Source organism: Callithrix jacchus, chromosome 1 (assembly GCF_049354715.1).
Source record: "Callithrix jacchus isolate 240 chromosome 1, calJac240_pri, whole genome shotgun sequence".
NCBI lineage: Eukaryota > Metazoa > Chordata > Mammalia > Primates > Cebidae > Callithrix > Callithrix jacchus.
This window is the reverse complement of record NC_133502.1, coordinates 169,174,073-169,196,107: the sequence shown is the minus strand read 5'-3', so window position 1 is coordinate 169,196,107 and position 22,035 is coordinate 169,174,073. Positions and strand designations below refer to the sequence as shown.

The 22,035-nt window shown below is 39.8% G+C and overlaps 1 protein-coding gene across 4 annotated transcripts in view; it reads left to right on the top strand.

Annotated features, from left to right (window-relative positions):
* The window catches only part of FBXW2 (F-box and WD repeat domain containing 2), a 32,264-nt gene extending 10,461 nt beyond the window's left edge, over positions 1–21,803 (top strand). For 3 of the 4 annotated variants that reach the window (XM_078375403.1, XM_017975830.5, XM_035255939.3), the window contains 5 exons: positions 4,212–4,406; positions 6,502–6,635; positions 9,986–10,072; positions 11,290–11,459; positions 14,477–21,803. In XM_078375403.1, coding sequence (XP_078231529.1) covers positions 4,212–4,406; positions 6,502–6,635; positions 9,986–10,072; positions 11,290–11,459; positions 14,477–14,765 — 875 coding nt within the window. In that variant the 3' untranslated portion in view covers positions 14,766–21,803. The remainder of the gene's footprint in view (positions 1–4,211; positions 4,407–6,501; positions 6,636–9,985; positions 10,073–11,289; positions 11,460–14,476) is intronic. The other variant, XM_078375399.1, reaches the window with a different exon arrangement.
* Positions 21,804–22,035: the final 232 nt, after the last annotated feature.

Genomic DNA, 22,035 nt, shown 5'->3' with positions numbered 1-22,035 from the left:
GGATAATCTGTCTTTTTCCAAGTTGTGCTAAAACATACAGAGCATAAAATTTACTATTTTAACCATTTTAAAGCATGCAGTTGAGTGCCATCAAGTACATTCACATTGTTGTGCAGTCACCACCACTATCCATTTCTAGAACTTTGCGTCTTCCCAAACTAAAACGGGTATCAGTTAAACACTATACACTGTTAACTATGTAAACAGTGTATATAATACACTATATAGTTAAACCGTATCCATTTTTTTTTGTTTTTTTGGGGGGGGATCTTTTGAGATGTGGTCTCACTCTGTAGTACAGGTTGGAGAGGTTGGAGTACAGTGGCAGTATCTTGGCTGACTTTCTACCTCCTGGGCTCAAGCGATGCTCCCACTTTGGCCTCCCAAGTAGCTGGGACTACAGGTGTGTGTCACCACGCCCAGCTAATTTTTGTATGCTTTGTAGAGAGAGGGTCTCACCATGTTGCCTAGGATGGTCTTGAACTCCTGGGCTCGAATGATCTTCTTGCTTCAGCCTCCTGAAGTGTTGGAATTACAGGCATGAGCCACCATGCCCAGCCTAAACTCTTATCAGTTAAACATTTCCCATGCCTCTTCACCCACATCCTGTGGCAAAACCAGCATTCTACTTTCTTTCTTTTTCTTTGAGACAGAGTCTCGCTCTGTCACCCAGGCTGGAGTGCAGTGGCACAATCTTGGCTCACTGCAACCTCTGCCTCCCAGGTTCAAGCAATTCTCCTGCCTCAGCTTCCTGAGTAGCTGGGATGACAGGCACGTGCCACTGCATCGAGCTTGTTTTTGTATTTTTAGTAGAGATGAGGTTTTACCATGTTGGCCAGGCTGGTCTTAAACTCTTGACCTCAGGTGATCTGCCTGCCTCAGCCTCCCCAAGTGTTGGGATTACAGGCGTGAGCCACTGCTCCTGGCCTACCCTTCTACTTTCTATGAATTTGACTACTCTAGGAACCTAATATAAGTGGACTCATGCTTGTATGATTTGTTCTTTTGTGGCTGCCTTAGTTCATTTAGCATGATGTCTTCAAGCTTCCTCCATATCATAATGTGTCAGAATTTTATTCCTTTTTAAGGCTGAATAATATTCCATTACGTGTGTGTGTGTGTGTGTGTGTGTGTGTGTGTTTGTATGTGTGTGTATTCCATGTATATGTCACATTTTGTTTGCCCTCTCCCCTAATTTTTAGTTACCTTCTTGCCTCTAGTTTTCCCCCCTTCAAACCATTTTGCATGATACAGCCACAGTAATCTTTCTGAAATGCAAATAAGGTCATAGTTAAACATCTTCCTGACCCAGTTTGCAGCCAAACCTTGCCACTATTTCCCAGTCAGACTGAATTATTTTCATAATCAGTGTTCATGTTTTAAGCAGTGCTTTTTGACAAGCATTGTAAATAACTCCTAGTTTTTTGAATGATTCCGAATAGTTCTTTATGAATTGATCCCAGTGCCATTTTACTTATTTTTGTGTTGTATGTAGATATTTAATTGTTACTTTAATAGGTATATACCAGGGATTGGCAAACTATGGACTGTGGGCCAAATCCAGCAGAAGAGAGTAATTGCAACTCAATAGGTCGAAGTCTGAAATATTTACTATCAGGTTTCTTACTGAAAAAGTTTTGGCGTATACTCATTGTTTAGTTTTGTTTTGGCCTGGCTAACATTCATCCTTTAGATTTCAATGAGTTAAAACTGAAAAGGTTTTGGTTGTTTTTTTTTTTTAAAGCCATGAAATTCTTTAAACAGTCCTATACCATAGCTTAAAAACAAAAGAGGAGTGTAGTTGAAGAGCCAATCATGCCATCTCCTAAGGCATGTCCACTTACATGTTGGAGCATGGTCATAAACTCAGTGGGGCCTCGTCTGAGATGTTTTCTCTTTTTGTCTGCTCCTTGTATTTGCTATGGACTTTTTTAGTGCCTACCACCTGCTATACTGAATTATTATTGCTTGTTTAGCCTTTTTGTCTTCCCAAGTAGACTGAATGCCATGAGAGCAAGAGCCCTGCCTGACACAGAAGTTCTATAAATATGTGTTGAATGAATGAATGAGACCCTAGTTGAACACTGGTAATAAATCAGAACCAAGTTCATAAAGGACCTAAGATGATTTTCTTCCTACTCTACTCCTTAGGAATACAGTCACAACATGCCTAAACTGAAGACCTTAAAGACTATCTAGACTTATGCTCTCCGGTACAGTAGCCACTAGCCCCATGTGGCTTTTGAGCAGCTAGTCCAAATGGAAATGTAAAATACTGGGTTTCAAAGACTTACAATCTAAAAGAACATAACATATCTCCGTATTTGTATTGATTACATGTTGAAATGACATTTTTAACATATTGAATTAAATAAAATACATTTAATTATTTTAACACGTTTCCTTTTTTTTTTTTTTTTTGAGACAGTATTCTGTCACCCAGTTTGGAATGCAGTGTTGTGATCTTGGCTCACTACAACCTCTTCCTGGGTTCAAGTGATTCTCTTGCCTCAGCCTCCCAGGTAGCTGGGACTACAGGCTTGCACTGTCATCCTAGCTAATTTTTGTATTTTTTTAGTGGACACATGTTGGCCAACATTTCTTTTCTTTTCTTTTTTTTTTTTTTGAAATGGAGATTCACTCTGTAGCCCAAGCTGTGGAGTACAGTGGTGTGATCTTGGCTCACTACAACCTCTGCCTCCCGAGCTCAAGTGATTCTCATGCCTCAGCCTTCCAAGTAGCTGGAACCATAGGTGTGCATCACCATGCCCAGCTTAATTTTTGTATTTTAGAAGAGACAGGTTTCACCATGTTGCCCAGGGTGGTCTTGAACTCCTGAGCTCAGGCGAAGTGCCCATCTCCCAAAGTGCTGGGATTACAGATGTGAGCCACCAAACCCAGCCCAACATTTCTTTTTTAATGTAGCTGTTAGAACATTTTAAATTACATATGTAATTTGCATTATGTTTTCTGTTGGATAGCACCATTCTAGACCATTGGCTCTCAAAATATTGCTGATGAGTTAGAATCACCTGGCAAATATTTAAGATTATTGGACCCCACCTCAGATGTTTTCAAGTTAGACTCTCTGAAAATAGGGACCTGCCTCTGGGTTTTAATAAAGCTTCCCAGATGATTCTGCTGTCTCACATGGCCACTGAGAACCAACCAAGTCCTACCCCTCTTTTTATACAGAAGGAAACTGAGTTCTAAATAGTAAAGCAACAGTAAATACAGTCTTTATTTCAGGATGCTGTCATAGTTTTCCCAGGTTAAAATTCAAACTCTAGCTCTTTCATAAGTGATGGCCATTTTTCCATTGTCTGAAACAGTGATTCTTGACTAAAGGTGGAATTGTGGCTGGCTTTATTTAGTCATTTCAGCTTTATAAAAACTGGTCATTTGGTGCTTTCCTAGGATATTGTGCCATTATCATAGTGACTATATTTAGTGAGTTGTCGAAAATGTCTTTTTATTTGTTGAGGCTTATTAAAGGTACATTGTGAGAATGAAATAATCATTATGATTTTAAACTTAATTAAAGCAAAGTCCTGAATTGTCACCATGATTAGTATAGAATTTTCATCAGCGGCTGAAATAAACTGACGTTTTCCTGCAGAATCTTAAGAGGCTTTACAAACTCTTTGTTATGTTGTGAGAGTCTGGGGATAATTTATCCCAGGTTTTCCTTGAGGTTTATTTCTTCACATATTTCAAGATGGCTGGAGCAGTTAGCAGTTAGCTTTGGTAGACGTTAACCTACGCTCTGAGGTTTATTTTTGATTTGCCTTAGAGTGGAATATGTTTCAGCAGGCACCTTTACTATTCAGCATTCTTTGTTCAGAACTGTTGGGTAACGGACAAGCATGCAAATGTAAACATGTAGTCATGTGTAATACCCATCTATTTAATTCAAATCAGAGAGCCAAGGATTTATGAAATTTTTCAAGTGGAAGCATCAAGGGATGCTTTAGTCTAATGCCCTTCTATATGCTGGAAAGTTAAGGGAAAAGGTCTCAACTAAAAAGGTTGAATTCTGTACTAGTGCTTTTGACTCCATTTTGGTGACTGAGGAAGTTGTGTTACTCTCTCCATGCTTTGGTTTCCTCAGCTGTAAAGTAGAGTGCTTGAAGAACACCGTGATTTTGGGATTGATTTTCCTTCTTTAGTGTGTCTGTTTTCTTATTAACCTCCCTCTTTTTCTCTTGAAGGGTCAGATGACTTGTCTGCAAAGCTGTGGGATGTGAGCACAGGGCAGTGCGTTTATGGCATCCAGACCCACACTTGTGCAGCGGTGAAGTTTGATGAACAGAAGCTTGTGACAGGCTCCTTTGACAACACTGTGGCTTGCTGGGAATGGAGTTCCGGAGCCAGGACCCAGCACTTTCGGGGGCACACGGGGGCGGGTGGGTTGCCCTTTTTCAAGGGTTTTTACAGTTACTAGCCTCATCCTTTTAAGCCAGGAGCCAAGAATGTGAAATACTTTTTTTTTTTTATTTAACCTGCTTTTTTCAACCCTCTTTCTTAGTCACTGCAGTTACTTCCTTTTATTCTAGTTACTCTTATTTGGAATATTTTACCCAGTTTTGCTTTTTCTTGCTTTCTCCTATGTACCCTTCTTGTGGGAGGGATAGTTCTCATTCTTTTTCTCTTTCTCTCTCTCTCATTCTCTCTCTCCCCACTCCTGTTTCATTTATATCCTGTTGAACAGTCAGTTCCTTTGCCTTTATCAGATTCCATACCTCTAACTTGAGTAAATCCTACTTGTGTAAATTCCACTTTATTTGTAGCATTAGGGCTGAAAGGTATTTGGTGTGATGGTAGTTCCTAGATTGTGGTCTACACAGATTACATCCAGTTGGAGCTTGGTTGACAGTTGATTAAAACAAGCTACCACCTAGAGATAAGGTGAAAGAAACATACCTGAATGTTTCCTAATAAATGTATAGCAGCCTTATTTTTGCAACAACTGGTCATTTGAATATAGCCTTGAGATTTGAGCTTCTCTCTGTGTTGCTTTTTTTTTTTTGGAGCTTTGTTTAGAAATTGAGCTATTTCCCAGCCTCTTACGCAGAAGCTCCCTTCTTCGTTTCCCCCATTTACCCACTGTTTTAGCCTCCGAGATTCATAGTCTATAATATCAAATGTAACATTTATGAGCAGACTTTCAGGACTCCCTTAACAGGTTGGGTCCCTCTGTTTCCCAGTAACTTGTATTACTATAGACCACTCATGATATAAATATGATAATCTTGCTTTCACACCAGACTAAACTCCATAAGGACAGTGATCCTACCTGTCTTGTCCACCCATGTGACTTGAGTTCCTTGCACCATTCCTGGTGCTTAGTGGTTCTTTGAAGTAAAACTAGCCATTATGCTAATAAAAACGCATATTTTTGCTTCATTTTGTTTTTCCTATATACTCTTCTTCAGTCTTTGCTGCCTGCTACCACTTGTTTGTTGAGAAATTAATATTTGAAGGTGCATGTATGTATGGAAGTATATGTTAAACTGAATGTTATATTCCACAATGTTAAGATGTACCATGACTTCCAGGTGGTTTTATTCAGGATCAACTTTGAGAACCTCGCTCTAATACATTTTCTAACTGTTGCCTAGACATTGCTGAGGTTTTTCTTAACTTTATGCCTTTACTGTTCCTTCTGCCTGCAATATTCTTTTTTCTTTCCTTGATAAACTCTACTCATCCTTCAGGGCCCATCTCCAATATCGCCTCTTCCCTGAAGTCTTCCCTGATACCCCTGGGCAGAGTTAGTCATTCTCCTTGATGTTTCCCTAGCAAGAGGTAAACATTTATTTTTTCTGGGCTTCCTCCTCCACCCTCTACTTATACTGAGTTTCTTAAAGGAAGAATCAGTGTCTTCATCTCTGGGTCCCTAATGTTCCTTTAGAATTTGGCATACATTTGAAAATAAATATTTGAGGACTCACTATACTGCACACACACTGTTTTTGGCACTGGGGATACAGCCGTGAAGAAATTCAGACACTGTTTTGAGTGAATGGCTTAATCTGACCTTTGAGATCCTTGTTTTTGTTTTATTTTTTCTGTCTTTGCATTGGCTTTTCTTGAGTCTGGGTGCTGTTTTGCAGCTTCCATTCTTTACATTTGTCTTACTCTTATTGTGTATCGGAGTAGGACCATGTATGTTCTGTTTTCCTGCATAAATTAGATAAAGTATGGTGTAGTATCAGACAGGCAGTCCTAAGAAGGAATGCCATTGTCTCCAACACTTGTTTTGCGTCTCACCACATATAAAAGAGATTTTATTATTCCTGGGACTTTCCAGCTTAGAATAATCTATAATAATAATTTTGAAATACTTTTATCATAAAATTGCTAGTTGAATAGCACCATTACAGTGTCTCTGGTTGGGAAATTATGTAATTGGGCAGTGGGGAAAATAAACATTATTGAACTCTAAAAGAGCTCACTGACAGAGACATGTTTTAACTTTGTGTATATTATATGCACTAGTGTTTAGTGTGGACTACAATGATGAACTGGATATCTTGGTGAGTGGCTCTGCAGACTTCACTGTGAAAGTATGGGCTTTATCTGCTGGGACATGCCTGAACACACTCACCGGGCACACGGAATGGGTCACCAAGGTAGGAAGACTTAGAAGAAATCTTCTTGTCAGGCTTTTTGAGGGAGAGGGTGAAGGATGTTAGACACTGCCTTTTAAGTGTTAGGTGAGTCATAAGATGGAATTGATGTAACCACAAAGCATGATGGTATACAAGAGCAAGTATAAGGTACTTTATAAATAGTTTAGCAAATGCATGACTTATGGACATGGAAAGATGCCCGCAATATATTTAGGTGGATAAAGGGGGCAAATAAAACAGTTTACATAAGTTACATAATAGGTAGAGTGTGATAATCGGTTTCTGAATGTGTTCATCAAAATGTTGAAGGTGGGTATTTCTCGTGGGATTGTGGGTGCATTTTTACTTTTAGAATAAAGATGTTTTTTAATCAGAAAAGCAATTTTCATTTTGAAAAAATAATGTTTACAAGAAGTAGGACAAAGAAAACTGCACAGGATCTTTAGCAAAATATCGTAATGTTTTCTAGTTTTTAAAACAAGATTGTTGTGAGGATCAAATGCAGTATTAATAATGGATATGCCATGCAGAAGCACTTTTCTTGAGTTTGCCATTCTATGAGGGGCTGAGGAAACAAACTGTGTTAAGTTTTATGAAGGAACAGTACAGTGTTCTACAAGAAAGTCTAAGGCCAGGCACAGCGGCTCATGTCTGTAATCCCAGCACTTTAGGAGGCTGAGGCAGGTGGATCACCTGAGGCCAGGAGTTCAAGACCAGCCTGGCCAACATGGTGAAACCATGTCTCTCCTATAAGTATAAAAATTAGCCAGGCATGGTGGCAGGTAACTGTAATGCCAGCTACTCTGGAGGCTGAGGCAGGAAAATTACTTGAAACCTGGGAGGCAGAGGTTGCAGTGAGCCAAGATTGCACTACTGCACTCCAAGTGAGATTCTATTTCAAAAAAAAAAAAAAAAAAGGCAGTTTAGGAAAGTAGTTCAGAGAAAGCTTTTTGAAAAGGGGATTTAACCTGAAGAATAAATAGGAGATAGCTGTGGAAAGAGTAGCCGAAAGATTGTTTTAGAGGGTACAGTATATGCATAAGCCCAGGAGTGGGAAAGAACTTAGAACATTTGATGACCTGGACTTAAGCCAGTGGAGCCATGCTGGGGAGATGGGCAGAGAGGTGGTCATCCTGTATGATCTGTAAAGCCACAGTAAGTATGGTGGATATCATCAGAAGTATTCTGGAAAGCAATCCACAAGTTCTGAGCAAGTGTGTGGTGCAATGTGTGTTTTAAGAAAATTAATTGCTGAATGAAGAATGGACTAGTGTTGGGCACAATCAGATACAGGGTGACCATTTGGCTTTGGCAGTAGATAGTCTAACCAGAAGATACCCACCCGTAACTTAGATTTGGCTGGCAATAATGAAAAGAGCACCCATAAAGGATATATCTTTAAGATAAAGCCACCTGGCCTTGCAGATTCATCGTGGGAAACCAAGAAGAAGAAAGAATCAGAGGTGACTGGTGGGTTTTAGATTTGGTGGATGATTATATCTTTTTTTGAAATAGTTGGGGCTAAAGGGAGAGTAGTTTGTAAGACCGTAATTATGTATTGGGCACATTAAGTTTTTTCTTTTTTGTTGTTCATTTGTTGTTTTTATACAGAGTCTCACTCTGTTGCCCAGGTGGGAGTGCGGTGGCATGATCATAGCTCTCTGCAACCTCGAATCCTGAGGCTTAAGTGATCCTCCACCTCAGCCTCCTGAGTAGCTAGCACTAGAAGCGTATGCCACCACACCCAGCTAATTTTTTAAATTTAATTTTAATTTTTTTTTTTTTTTGTATTTTTTTGAGATGGAGTTTCACTCTTGTTCCCCAGGCTGGAGTATAATGGCACAATCTTGGTTTACTGCAGTCTCCACCTCCCGGGTTCAAGTGATTCTCCTGCCTCAGCCTCCCGAATAGCTGGGATTACAGGTGCCTGCCACCACTCCCAGTTAACTTTTTGTGTTTTTAGTAGAGACGAGGTTTACCGTCTTGGCCAGGCTGGTCTCGAACTTCTGACCTCAGGTGATCCACCCGTCTCAGCCTCCCAAAATGCTGGGATTAGAGGCGTGAGCCACCGCACCTGGCTGCTAATTAAAAAACAAAACAAAACAAAAAACTTAACGTTAACTTTTTACATAGAAAAGTTTTATAGTGTAAGGCAGTTTGGTGTTGTGGAAAACACAGTTGATTGGGCTAGGACACAGATGGTAATGTCGGTCTATTCCAGTTGAGTCTGCAGTCCAGCCTTCTGAATGAGTGAACCCTGCTTCCCTCTCACCTTATGCTGATTTATTACAAAAATAGTTAGAACCTAATGTTTACAGACTATCTCAAATGCTAATGGAATGTTAGCTTTTACTATATATTACTACTCTAATTTACATTGTTATAGTATATTTACTATAATTAAATGAGGGAAGGTAATAGGTGCTTGTCTCCTATTGTAAAAATCAGGAAACTGACAGTTTAAATGGTCTTGCCCAAGGTTGCAAAGTCAGCATATGGCAGATTCTGGTCCCAAGTCCAGTGCTTTCTCCTTTATGATGCACATGCTTCTGAAAGCATATCATCTGCATCTACTTGAGTGCCTGTGGGCTTTTTTCTTTTCTGTTTCTTTTCTTAAGTTACATTTTTAATTTTTTTTGAGACAGAGTCTTGCTCTGTCACTAGGTGCCAGGCTAGAGTGCAGTGGTACAGTCTTGGCTCACTGCAGTCTCTGCCTCCTGGGTTCAAGCAATTCTCCTGCCTCATCCTCTGAGTAGCTGGGACTACAGGCATGTGCCACCACGCCCAGCTAATTTTTGTATTTTTTAGTAGAGATGGGGTTTTACCATGTTGGCCAGGATGGTCTCGATCTCTTGACCTCATGATCCACCTGCCTCAGCCTCCCAAAGTGCTGGGATTACAGGCGTGAGCCACCTTGCCCGGCCAATTTTTAAAAATCAGTCCTAATGTTTGCTTCTAGACGACTGCTAAGATTAAATGCTGCCAACATTTAGACACATTTTTTTTTAATAGTCTTGCTCTGTTGCCCAGGCTGGAGTGCAGTGGCTCAATCATAGCTCACTGCATCCTCCAACTCCTGGGCTCAGGCAGTCCTCCCACCTCAGCCTTATGAGTCACTAGGATTATTGGCATTTGCCATCTCACTTGGCTAACATTAGACCCTTAGATACTGATAATAACAGAGAATATGGTAGTAAAACTTTTAGTAGAGGTTAATTTGGTAATGGAGTTATGGATTAGCTATTCTAGCATATTTTAAGCTCATTTTCGTATTTTAATTTAAAGAACAAAATCATTATAGAAACAGCATTAAATGGATCTTTCTGTAATATGGATGTTTATATTTGCAGGTAGTTTTGCAGAAATGCAAAGTCAAATCTCTCTTGCACAGTCCCGGAGACTACATCCTCTTAAGTGCAGACAAATATGAGATTAAGGTGACGTTTGTTTCTCCATTAATTTGCTTCATCAAAGAAAAACTGGGAAACATAAGAAAATTAAGATGGTATGGTAAAGGGTGAACATTCTAGGAAGAAGAATGGGAATGTCTTAGTCCAAGCCATTTTAAAGCCACTGAAAAAAGGATTCACTAGCTCTATGTTCTATGCAGTTTCTTAACTTGGATTTGTAAATGAAAAAGAAATTCACATAAATTTATGTTCAGCTCATTCTTAATATATATATTTTTTTGAGATGGAGTCTTGCTCTGTTGCCCAGGCTAGGGTGCAGTGGTGTGATCTTGACTCACTACAATCTCCGCCTCCCTGGTTCAAGCGATTCTCCTGCCTCAGCTTCCTGAGTAGCTGATACTACAGGTGCCTGCCACTACACCAGGCTAATTTTTGCATTTTAATAGAGACGGGGTTTTGCCATATTGGCCAGGCTGGTCTCGAACTCCTGACCTCATGATCTGTCTGCCTTGGCCTTGCAAAGTGCTGGAATTACACGCATGAGCCACTGCACCTGGCCCAGTCTTAATACTGTCTTACATATCTCCTACCCTCCTTAGTTCTTAGATCTAAGCTGTGAAAACATAAATATTTATTATAATGGTTTGCAAACTTTACAAAGCACTCTCATATTCTTATTGCGTCTTTTTTTTTTTTTTTTTGAGATGGATTGTTGCTCTTGTCACCCAGGCTGGAGTGCAGTGGCATAATACCAGCTCACTGCAACCTCTGTCTCCCAGGTTCAAGAGAGTCTCCTGCCTCAGCCTGTCAAGTAACTGGGATTATAGGCTTGTGCTACCACGCCTGGCTGAATTTTATATTTTTGGTAGAGATGGGGTTTCACTATGTTAGTCAAGCTGGTCTTGAACTCCTGACCTGAGGTGATCCACCTGCCTCAGCCTCCCAAAGTGCTGGGATTACAGGCGTGAGCCACCGCACCTAGCCCATTATTGCATGTTTTAAACTGTCCCATGTGATAGGTATTATCTTTATTGCAAGAACTGAGGTTAAGAAAAATTAAATAATTTACCCAAGATTGCACAGGAGAATTAAGACTTGAACCTGTGATTCTTGGCTATAAAACCTGTGGTCTTCCCAGTATACTTCGCTTTCTGTCTGACTTCAGCATATGCAGACCATTTTAAGGACAAGCTTTTCTGTAGTGATGTGATCTCTCATCTTTCCTCATTTTCTTTTTTCTGTAGATTTGGCCAATTGGGAGAGAAATCAACTGCAAGTGCTTAAAGACATTGTCTGTCTCTGAGGATAGAAGTATTTGCCTGCAGCCAAGACTTCATTTTGATGGCAAATACATTGTCTGTAGTTCAGCACTTGGTCTGTACCAGTGGGACTTTGCCAGTTACGATATTCTAAGGTAATGTTTCTTCGACCTCACGCTTTACCTTTGAAAGTCTGCTGCAGTTCAGTAGTAAAGACAAGACTAAATGTTTGGATGTACTGGTCTGTAGCTTGTTTTTAGCAAATGTTTACTACATCACTTGTAAACAGGGTTATATATACTGAACATCTCACACAGGAAAAATATTTTAGAGGAAGTAAGCAAATGAAAAAGTCATATACTGGAATGTCCCCTGCTTGGCTTGGATGAAAAGATCTTAAAGATCTCCTTCAGTTCTAGTATTTTAAGTTCTGCTTCATATTCAGTTGAAATTATGCATTGTTTTACAAACTTGGTAAACTTTATTGGTATCTAGGGATCGAATGACCTTATGTTGACTAGTAAAAAGACAGAGATACTTAGAGAAAAATATAACTTGCAGGGTTTCTCTCCAAAGAAATAAGAAGCAGCAGCAGTCTATAGACAAATAATTTTGGGATTCACTGTATAGTTTAAAATCCTCTTGGAGATTGACAGTATCTATTAGCATATTTGAGGCTGATGGAAGCCAGTGTGCCATGTGGTAATTAAGAGAACTTTGGTGATAGACAAGCCTCAGATTAAGATGTGGTGCCATCTCTTATGGGCTGTGTTATGTTGTTTAAGTTTTTAAACTAATCTATAGCTCAATGTCATCATCTATAAAGTGACTTAAATGCTGGAGTGCAGTGGCGCAATTTGACACCACCTGGCAGATCTTGATTAATAATAAGTCTGAAAGGCCCCGTATAAAGAAACCTGTTTGAATTTGTTTTACCCTGTTGTACACACACCTATTATTAATAACAACTCACAAAGTTAGCATTCCATAGCATGGTTCAGGAAATGCTGACTTGGAGGAGTACAGAAAATTGAACATTCTATTCATTGTTTTTATGCGTGATTATTTGAGGTCAGCTTGTGTGAGGTCTGATTACAGTAACCACAAACTTTGGTGGGCCTCGTCTGTCTGGTCACAAAGGTGCAACCCCATTTATGTCTTCCTGGGGTCAGACCAACATTTCTAATCATTTAGGTTTCAGAGCTGTCAGAATTAGTTATAGAAATGTTTGATATTTATGCTTTGAGGAAAAAGACTGAAACCATTCCATTTCATAAGCTTTTCCTCTTGTGGCTGGGGGAACTGAGCTGAGACAGGATAAGGGCCTTGCCCAGCATTCCACCTCTCGCCCATCATATTCCAACATTTCTCCATCCATGCATGGCTGGATTATCCAATAGGCATATATACTTATGGTACTAGAAAGCTAGGGACACCAAAAACGGGAAAAGAGAGTTTTGAAAGAATGTGATATTTTGCAAAGCAAAATATTCAATTACTATGGGAAAATCACATCTATAATATTGTTTTTATTTTGAATTAAAATTTTAGGAGGGAAGGTGCCAAGGCAAGGTGGGATAGAGATGTCATAGTTATTTTAATGCTTAGTGTCTCTAAAGGTTTCAATTTGGTCCCACATCTGCTTTCTTATGTATGCTTCTGACTCATAGTGGCATGTAGATATCCTAGAGTCCTAGATGAAAGTTTTGTTAGCTTTTAGTGTTTGAATAATAGCTTCAAGTAATAAACCTGTAAGACTGTTTGCTGGTAGGAATTGCCGGTTTCAGATTTTTCTCTGAAAAGAGTCTGTCTTGTGTCTGCTTTTTTCCTTCTAAACACAAATAAACCAACCTCTTTTGAAACTAACTACAAATCCTCTGGCCTCAATTGCTAGGACCAGGTAGGGCTACTTAGCTTTGAAGCTAATTGAAAAGAAGCAAAGCATAGATAACAGCATGTTACTCAGTAAGTCCGAGATATGATGTAGATTGCTTGAGTTAGGTTATTTCTGCATCATATAAGGTTACTTATGTTCAAGGACCCAGACTCTGCACAGCAGGGATGTCTGTTTACAGTTCTAAAGTGATCAAAATGAAAGCCACAAACCTGTCAAGACTTGTGCTCTATTCTGCAACATATTTGTGTTTCAGTCTTTGGAATCAGCTGATCTTCACAGATCTTAAGCCCTGTCCCTGTAGCCATCTACTTTTTGTGTTTTCTGTTTATACCCTGCTTTACGTTGATGATATGGGACCTACCAGACTTTCTAGCTGTTTTTCCTAGCCTCCTTAATTTTAATTTTAATTTAATTTAATTTTTTTTGAGACAGAGTCTTACTCTGTCACCCAAGCTGGAGTGCAGTGGTGTGATATCAGTTCACTGCAACCTCTACCTCCTGGGTTCAAGCGATTCTCCTGCCTCAGCCTCCCGAGCAGCTGGAATTACAGGTACCTGCCACAACGCCCAGCTAATTTTTTGTATTTTTAGTAGAAATGAGGTTTTATCCTGTTGGCCAGGCTGTTCTCAAACTCCTGACCTCAAGTGATCCACCCGCCTTGTCTTCCCAAAATGCTGGGATTACTGGCATGAGCCACTGTGCTGGGCTTCCTAGCCTCCTTTAGATTTCCTTTGTAGGAATTTGCATTTGCCTCTGTTCATTTCACCATTACTTTATTCTTTAGATATTTATTGAGCACCTACTTTTGTGTCAGGCATTTTGGCATGCATTGGGAAGCAGCAGAAGTACTTAACAAAGTACTGATTAGCAGGAGCGTCTGTAATCCCAGCTACTAGGGAGGCTGAGGCAGGAAAATCGTTTGAACCTGGGATGCAGAGGTTGCAGTGAGCTGAGATCGCACCACTGCACTCTAGTGTGAGTGACAGAGTGAGACGCTGTCTCAAAACAAACAAGCAAAAAAAAAAACAAAAAGACTTTCATCAAACACCACCTTTCCCTTACATGCCAGTGATATATGATGACTGAAGCCCTCCACCCCGGTTTTTTACAACTGGGCTGAGCTTTTTCTCCTTATGTTTTACTTTTTATCAAAAACATTTAACTAAAATTTGCTTGAATTTTATATTGCTTTTAAATGGGTCCAGGAAAGATTACAGTAGCATAAACAGAAGCACAGTTGCCTTCTTTCACAGTCCCTAACTCTTATCCTTGTAGGGTCATCAAGACTCCTGAGATAGCAAACTTGGCCTTGCTTGGCTTTGGAGATATCTTTGCTCTGCTGTTTGACAACCGATACCTGTACATCATGGACTTGCGGACAGAGAGCCTGATTAGTCGCTGGCCTCTGCCAGAGTACAGGAAATCAAAGAGAGGCTCAAGCTTCCTGGCAGGCGAAGCATCCTGGCTGAATGGACTGGATGGGCACAATGACACGGGCTTGGTCTTTGCCACCAGCATGCCTGACCACAGTATTCACTTGGTGTTGTGGAAGGAGCACGGCTGACACCATGAGCCACCACTGCTGACTGACTTTGGGTGCCAGGGCTGCAGGTTTTGGGTGCAACCTCTGGGGCAGCCGACTGCATGAACCAAAGTTCTCACCTAATGGTATCATCACGCAGTGCACAATCATTTATCTATGTTTGCCAGGGGCCAGGGCTCGGGGTGGGGGAGGGCTTGTTTTATTGACATACAATGCAGCATGCTAATGGGGTACACCATTGACTTCATTTGTACTTAGTTATGTTGGTCAGTGTAAGAGGATGCATTTTGGGTTCATCTTTCTTGAGTATTGGTTTTAAGTAAAGAAAGTTAAATGATTTGTTAATCTGCTAATTGGTTGCCTGTGAAGTCACATTGTCTGTTATTAAAGCTTTTTGCCTTTTTTTCTTTTGAAGTTGAAGCAAAGGTGCTATGATGTTGTTACAGCAACTTTTCTCACATGGGGCTTAGCTTTTATAAGAGCCAGTGTTAAAACTTCCACCAAATACCAGTTCTAAAGAAAGTCTGTCTTCCAGTGCAAATCCAATTGTATAAACTGATTGTCAGCAACTCATTCTAAACCTTAGATCTTGGCAGAGTCGAGGTTGGCCATATTTAAGATGTGAGAGGGTTCTGTAGTCTTTGCTTCCATGTCAGGGAAGCTAGTCCCCAACAGCCTGGATGACGGCACAGTGGTGCCCTGGTATAGCAGAAAGAGCACTGAGCTGGAAGATTAGAGACCCGCCCTGTTACCCAGGAACTCTGTAACCTCTCTGGGTACCACCTTCCTTGTCTGTACAGCCAGGTATTAAGCTCAGTGATTTATAAGATTCTTTCTGGTCTTCCATCTACTGAAATGTGCAAAGGTTGATAATGTGTTTTTGTCTGATCTCTGATTTGTGGTTTCTTTCAGGTTGGAGATAATATTTAAATGAAATCACTGATACCAAGTTTTCTATAAGAACATCAATGATATGAAAAGGATGAGGAAAAGGGAAATGTACCTGATTCCACTTAGACAGTTTAAGTAATTGGTTGAAGAAATGCTGATAGAAGTCATGGTTTAAGGAGAAACACAGTGTGCTATGTTAGAAGGATACCTGAACCCAACTTAACTTCCTCCTTTACCTCTAACTTAATCTGTGGCCTTAGGCAGGTTAACTTTCTCTTCTAAGACCATCATTTTCTTCCTCTTTTAAATGAGGGAATTGTCCTAGATTAGGGTTCACAAATTCAGTTGTCTAAGAGAGCCATGCAGGTAACATAAATGAGTAAAACGTTCTGGGAAGGATTGTGCTGTCTTCTGGAAAGTTTATCTAATAGGGCAGTTATTCAACTCTGTTTTATCATTAGAAGAAATAAGCCTGATGTTGGCAGGTCTTCAGATTGTTTCAGGAGGAGCTAGAAAGCCAGATTTTTATTTGAAATCCTGGATATTTAAAATGTAACAACTGATTAAAGATAATTTAAAATAAGGTGAGCCAAATAAAACCTGTCCCTGGGCTGCCAGTATGTGTCCCCCTCCCTCTCTACAGTTAGGTAATTTTGTGCTTCAGCAGTGGAAATGTTTGTTAGTGGTCACAATCAGGGAGAGAGTAGAGGGAGCAAGCAGTAGAAGAATCTCAGCCATTCTTCAGCTGTCTCCCCTTGTATTTCATTCACAGACCAACAGGAAGGTAGTTTGAAGATGAACATGCGAATTGGAACCTCAGTGAAAGCTTATGTCTGGGAACATGAGTTATTCCTTCTTGCTGACTCTAGTTTAAAGCATATCCATTTTACACGTGGGAAAAAGGGTTGCCAGCAGAGCTGAGAATGATGTAAGCTCTAGAGTGGGGACCTATCTTTTCCAGAATCTGCATTAGCATAAAGACAGACTGGACCTCTGGGTGCTGTGAAGTTAATAGAAATTACTGGTGAATTTCAAGGACAAGTATCATTAATATCCATGTTGACACTTTGTGGGGTTTAAGCAAAAGAAGACTATCTTTCTCTATCCCACGAAATCTGAGTTTAATCCATCTTGCATTGAGTTCTGTACATGAGCTCTGCTTAGTCCTTCTAGAAATAGAACTAGAATCACAGCTGAATCTATTTTTCAGAAGCCCCAGGACACTTTGGGCAATGATGAGGGTAAATGACTTTTTACTTTGTAATCAAGCCTGAACAGGTAACTGAGATTACTGATCTAATGACTGTCTCCACCCCACCTCACTTTTTAAGATCTGTCCTATAGCTTACTTGTGGGAAAAGTTTTATAAAACTGCCTGACTTGAGGCTTGTATGATATGTTCTATTTCAGTTTTTAGTGGTGAATACAGAAGTCATCAAGGTGGTACTTGATGTCTCTGGAATTTTTTTTCCCCCTAGGCAGTCTTGCTCTGTCATCCAGGCTGGAGTGCAGTGGCATGATCATGCAGCTGGATTTTGACAGCAGTTCTTCAGGCAGTAATTAGAGTCCTAATGTCAAGTCTTCCCCACAGAGGCCTTTATTTGGCCTGAGATTTTACTTAACTGCTGTATAGATGCTGGATTTATTCATACTATTGCCAGTTTTTATAAAAATGGTAAACTAGCTCATCCTTTTTGCAAAAGAAAGCAAAATGGGAAGTTAGAGTAAGAAGTGGGTAGGGAATAACTAAAGCTATTCCTTACTCTCATTGCACACACCGACCTTTGGCTTCCTTAGTGCAAAAGTGAGGGAATTGCCTTTCCCTCTTTTGTGAATATTCTCATTTCGGAAAAATTCTGTCATGAGAAGGTAAGCCCCATCGATTCTTATGAGATCTGATTTCTTGGTGACACTGTGGTGTGGAAGCAAGGGGCCTCTCAGGTTTGTAAAGGCTACCGTAACAACTTTAGGCCTCGTGATGTGGACAGGGATCCAGGAGAGCTGAGTGGATGTGTGAAGTTTCTAGTAGATTTTGTCATCATTCCAAAGGAATGGTTTCCTCCCGCTTTGAAGTAATCCACATTGCCAAATCTGACTCTAACCTGACATTTTAGACCTATTGGAGAAATAGGAAGAAAATCCTTCCAAGGACTGGACTTGGAAGTTCTGCAGGAAATGCATGCAGTTGGATATCTGCTCATGAGTGAAACATGGGGAACATTGCTATTAAATTGTAAAGTTTGCAATTCATTTTTCATAGTTTAAAAATCACTCTGTTCTGGCTGTTGAAAGCACTTGGTGAAGTTTGAGGATTTATATCATTCTAGTGTTTGTTCATAGGAAAATGATTACTGCCTTCCATTTGTAAAACAGGAAATACTTTTGGAAACAGTATTTATTTTAGACATGAAGAAATTGTTTCTATTAGGTTAGGCATTTTGTTCTAACAGAATCAGCATAGGATAGTGGATCCTGGCTTTACACATTTCTTTGACCAAACACAGCTGGCAACTTGAGGTCCTTACTGTGTGGCTTGCAGGTTGCCTAGAGGTGAATCCTACCAGCATTGCTTTTCTTTTTTTGAGACGAGTCTCACTCTGTCGCCAGCCTGTAGTGCAGTAGCACAGTCTTGAGCTCTGCCTCCAGGGTTCAAGCGATTCTCCTGCCTCAGCCTCCCAAGTAGCTGGGACTGCAGGTGTGTGTCACCATGCCCAGCTAATTTTTGTATTTTTAGTAGAAACAGAGGTTCACCATGTTGGCCAGGATGGTCTTGATCTCGTGATCCGCCTGCCTTGGTCTCCCAAAGTGCTGGGATTACAGGCGTGAGAAACCGCGCCTGGCCCCAACATCACTTTTATAGCTTTCTGCACCTCCTCCTCTGGGCCTTGGTGTCTGAAGCCACTTGCCTTTCTCTTAGGGAAGCAAGTAGCATAGATTGCTACTTATGATGCAGTTTTGTCACCTTTGCCTTTGGACACACTTGTCAGGATAGGGGAGAAGCCCTTTAGGTCTGTCTCCTTGACACAGCCTTCCTACTTGGTTATGCTGGTGCTTTTGCTTGGTTTAAGGCAACTAAGGCACTCTTGAGAATTATGCAGCATTCAGAGTATCTGATGAAAAGAACAGATTCGTTATTTTTGACAAAATACCCATTAGCCATCTTTGGCAGTGTCTCTAATCAAAGGTTCCCCCTGTGCCTGCTCTAGGAAAGTGGAAGTTTTTCAGAATAAATCCTCAGATGGATTCCTGAGTAGTCTTTGCACCATTCCCATCAGCCTAATCAGACTGAATGGTCATGCTCAGTGCAGAAAGCTGTTTAGCTGTCAGGATGTGTCAGTGTTTCCAGTCTTTCCCAGAACAGTTCAGTTGTTTAAATTTAGTAATTCAATCCTGACCAGTGTAAACCCACTTAATTATTGTAGCCTAAAGAATTCAGCTGCTTTTGCTCTTCATAAATATGCCCAAGTAAATATGTGTTCTTAATATTCAGCCCTGGAAAATTACTAATTCAGATCATAAAAGCTCATAATGTTTTGGTGTCTTTGTACTCAGATTGTGAAACAGACAGATTTCACTGATTTAGACTTAGTATACTTGATGAGAATGCTCAGGTTGAAAAGATAGTTCTGTCACCAATCCAACATCTGTAGCAATGTGGGAAAAGTAATCAACTCATGTTTCACTAATTTGATGTATGTTGTGATTTAGAGGAAGTGAGATAAAGTTTATATTTGAACTGTGTGGGTAGGGGTAAGAAGGGATTGCTTAGCAAATAGTGGAGTGATTATGGAACAAGATGTCTCTAAGATGCGAAGTTATTTTCTTGCATCATAGAAGCAGTCTTTACCAGTGAGTGATTGTGCTAACTATAAATCATTTACATCTGTACATTAAAGCAGATGCCCTCAATTAGGCGAATTTGGTTAGCCAAGCCGAAGTTGTTTATACTTGAAAGTAATAAAGCTGCATTTCCTTAAAAATATATTCTGTAGTTAAGACTTTGTTTTGCTTTTCCCCCCACCACTTCAGACATTTTACCCAACCAATTCAGGAACTTTTCAAAAGTCAGTGTGTTTTGGAAATGGAACAGCCCCTTGAGTGATCTGAAGTGGCTCTGTTCTTTTACTGTTTCTGCATCTTCTAGAAAGTAAACTCAGTATAACCATTTCTGAAGGTGATCCAAAAAGCAAATCATTAAACTTAAAATGCAGGGAAATAATTTTGTTGAATTTCATGAACAGTTGCAAATGAGGGGGTGGGGTGGGTAAAAGTCCCATTTTGCAGGTTCCAGACCTTGGAATTGTCTTCCTCTCTTTTGCCCAAAGATGTGTCTATCCAACATGTCATTGCATGAGTTCCTTCTTCCTAACTTAAACTTACAGTGCTGTTTGTCATTTGCTTACCATGGCCCTGCCCCTTTGATCCTCTGACAGTATCACTAAGGGCAGATTGTCATTTGTTTTACAGATGAGAAAGCTGTGGCTTGGTAAAGTGATTCATTGCCTAGAGGAGTTATAGTAAGTGGTAAGGCTGAAGCCCTGATTTTCATCCTCCACAGACCTGGATTTTTTTCCCACGTTTTCATGTTTCCTTGTCTATTCTTTCCATATTTTGAGTCTCTTCTAACCTGGACTCTTGCCTACTCCCTTCACCAGCTGTGTGCAGCATTTAACCTGTCTTATCCTCTGCTTCCAGAGAGTCTCCCAACCACTTCTTTGAGCACTTGCTCTTGTTCAACCTTGGTAACTCCCTGTTACCAACAGGGCACATCTAGATTCCTTAACTTAATGGAGCCCTAGATAATCTCTTCGAGCAAACAGTTCTTGTTTTTTTCTTTATTCCCACCCTTGCACTTCGGGTATTAATCTCCCATCCTCATGGAAACTTCTTCATGTTCTTTTCCACCAGTCCCCGGGCCAGGCTTTAGATCCCATTGACCTCCCACTATCTTGAAAGCCTCTGCTGACCACCATACCCGGCTCCAGCCTCACTGAGCATTTTTGCCTGAGGTTGGTGGTGCAGTTCATTTAGCAATAAATAACATATCTTTTGCAGTAGACAAACTATTAACTTTCATCCTTGATTCTCAATTTTTTTTTCAGAATACAGGTGAATACCTTGTTTCCCCAGCAACATTGTAAGATTGAGAGTAGGAACTCAGTGAGATTTTAATAAATTCCATGGATTGTCTTAAGATCGATCTAAACTTGGAAGAAAAAATAACTTCCAGAGCATCTAAAATTGAAAATAAAAGAAGCAAAATAAAAGATCAATTCCACACAGCTCTTCCTCTCTTAGATTTCCTTCTTCTGCCATATTCTGTAAACATCCCAAGTGTTCTGAGTACATTTGGACAGAATATTTAATGATCACACTGTGATTAGACATGAGTAGTCCTTGCCAGTGGGATGTTCCTGTCCTTTGCATTTTAATCACATGTTCTGTGCTCTCTGTGGTAAAGATAATCTAAGAGTAATAAAAAATTTATGGAGAAAATTACCCAGAGCTCCTTTATGATTTTTAATAGTACTCTCTTCTAATCCTTATGCATATGTATATAGGTTTATGTGATGGCAAATCATTGTTTTGTAATATGCTATCAAAAATGTGCTTTAGGTCTCTACAACTACCATAATATTTTGTAATTTTCCTTCGTTACTGTAATTTGCTAAACCATTTCTGTTTTGGTAGATGATTTGGTAGTTTCCAATTCTTCATTTTAGAAAATACTACAGAGAACTTCTTTGTGCATATTTCCTTAGAACAAGTTCCAGTGAAAGACTTACTTGCAAAAGCGGTGAAAATGTTTCCCAACGTCTTCTGTTACAGGTACAGAAGTGTGCACAAAACACAGTTTTGTCAAATAGTCATGAAGTGAACACTTGTCTAACCCAAGTCAAGAAAGAACATTTCTAAATGTGTTTGCCAATTTAATAGATGTAAAGGAAGTATCTCAAGTTGCTGTAACTGACATTTCTTTAACACATGACAACGTTTTTATGGGGGGGAACTAGAGAGAAAATGACATATTTTTATGTGTGCTTATTTGTATCTCTTGAATTCTGTCTGCATCTTTTACCCATTTATTTTCATTACACTTTCAAATACTTGTGAAAACATTGGTTGAGATAAATTATGGTTATAAATAAAATTTCACTAATCTAGTTATCACTGATTTAGAAATAATAGTTCAACCCAAGGCATGCATTGAAGTGTTCTTTCATTACACAAAAAGAATTTGTATCAAGTAAACTATACACAATCTCTTTACATATTATTGGTTTATATGATACGTCACAAGTTATGCAAACAGTAGATCTAGTAAGACTCAGTACCAAAGATTAGAGCTAGTCAGCAATACTATTTAAAGGACATGAGTCAAAAGGTTTTTCCCCAAAAT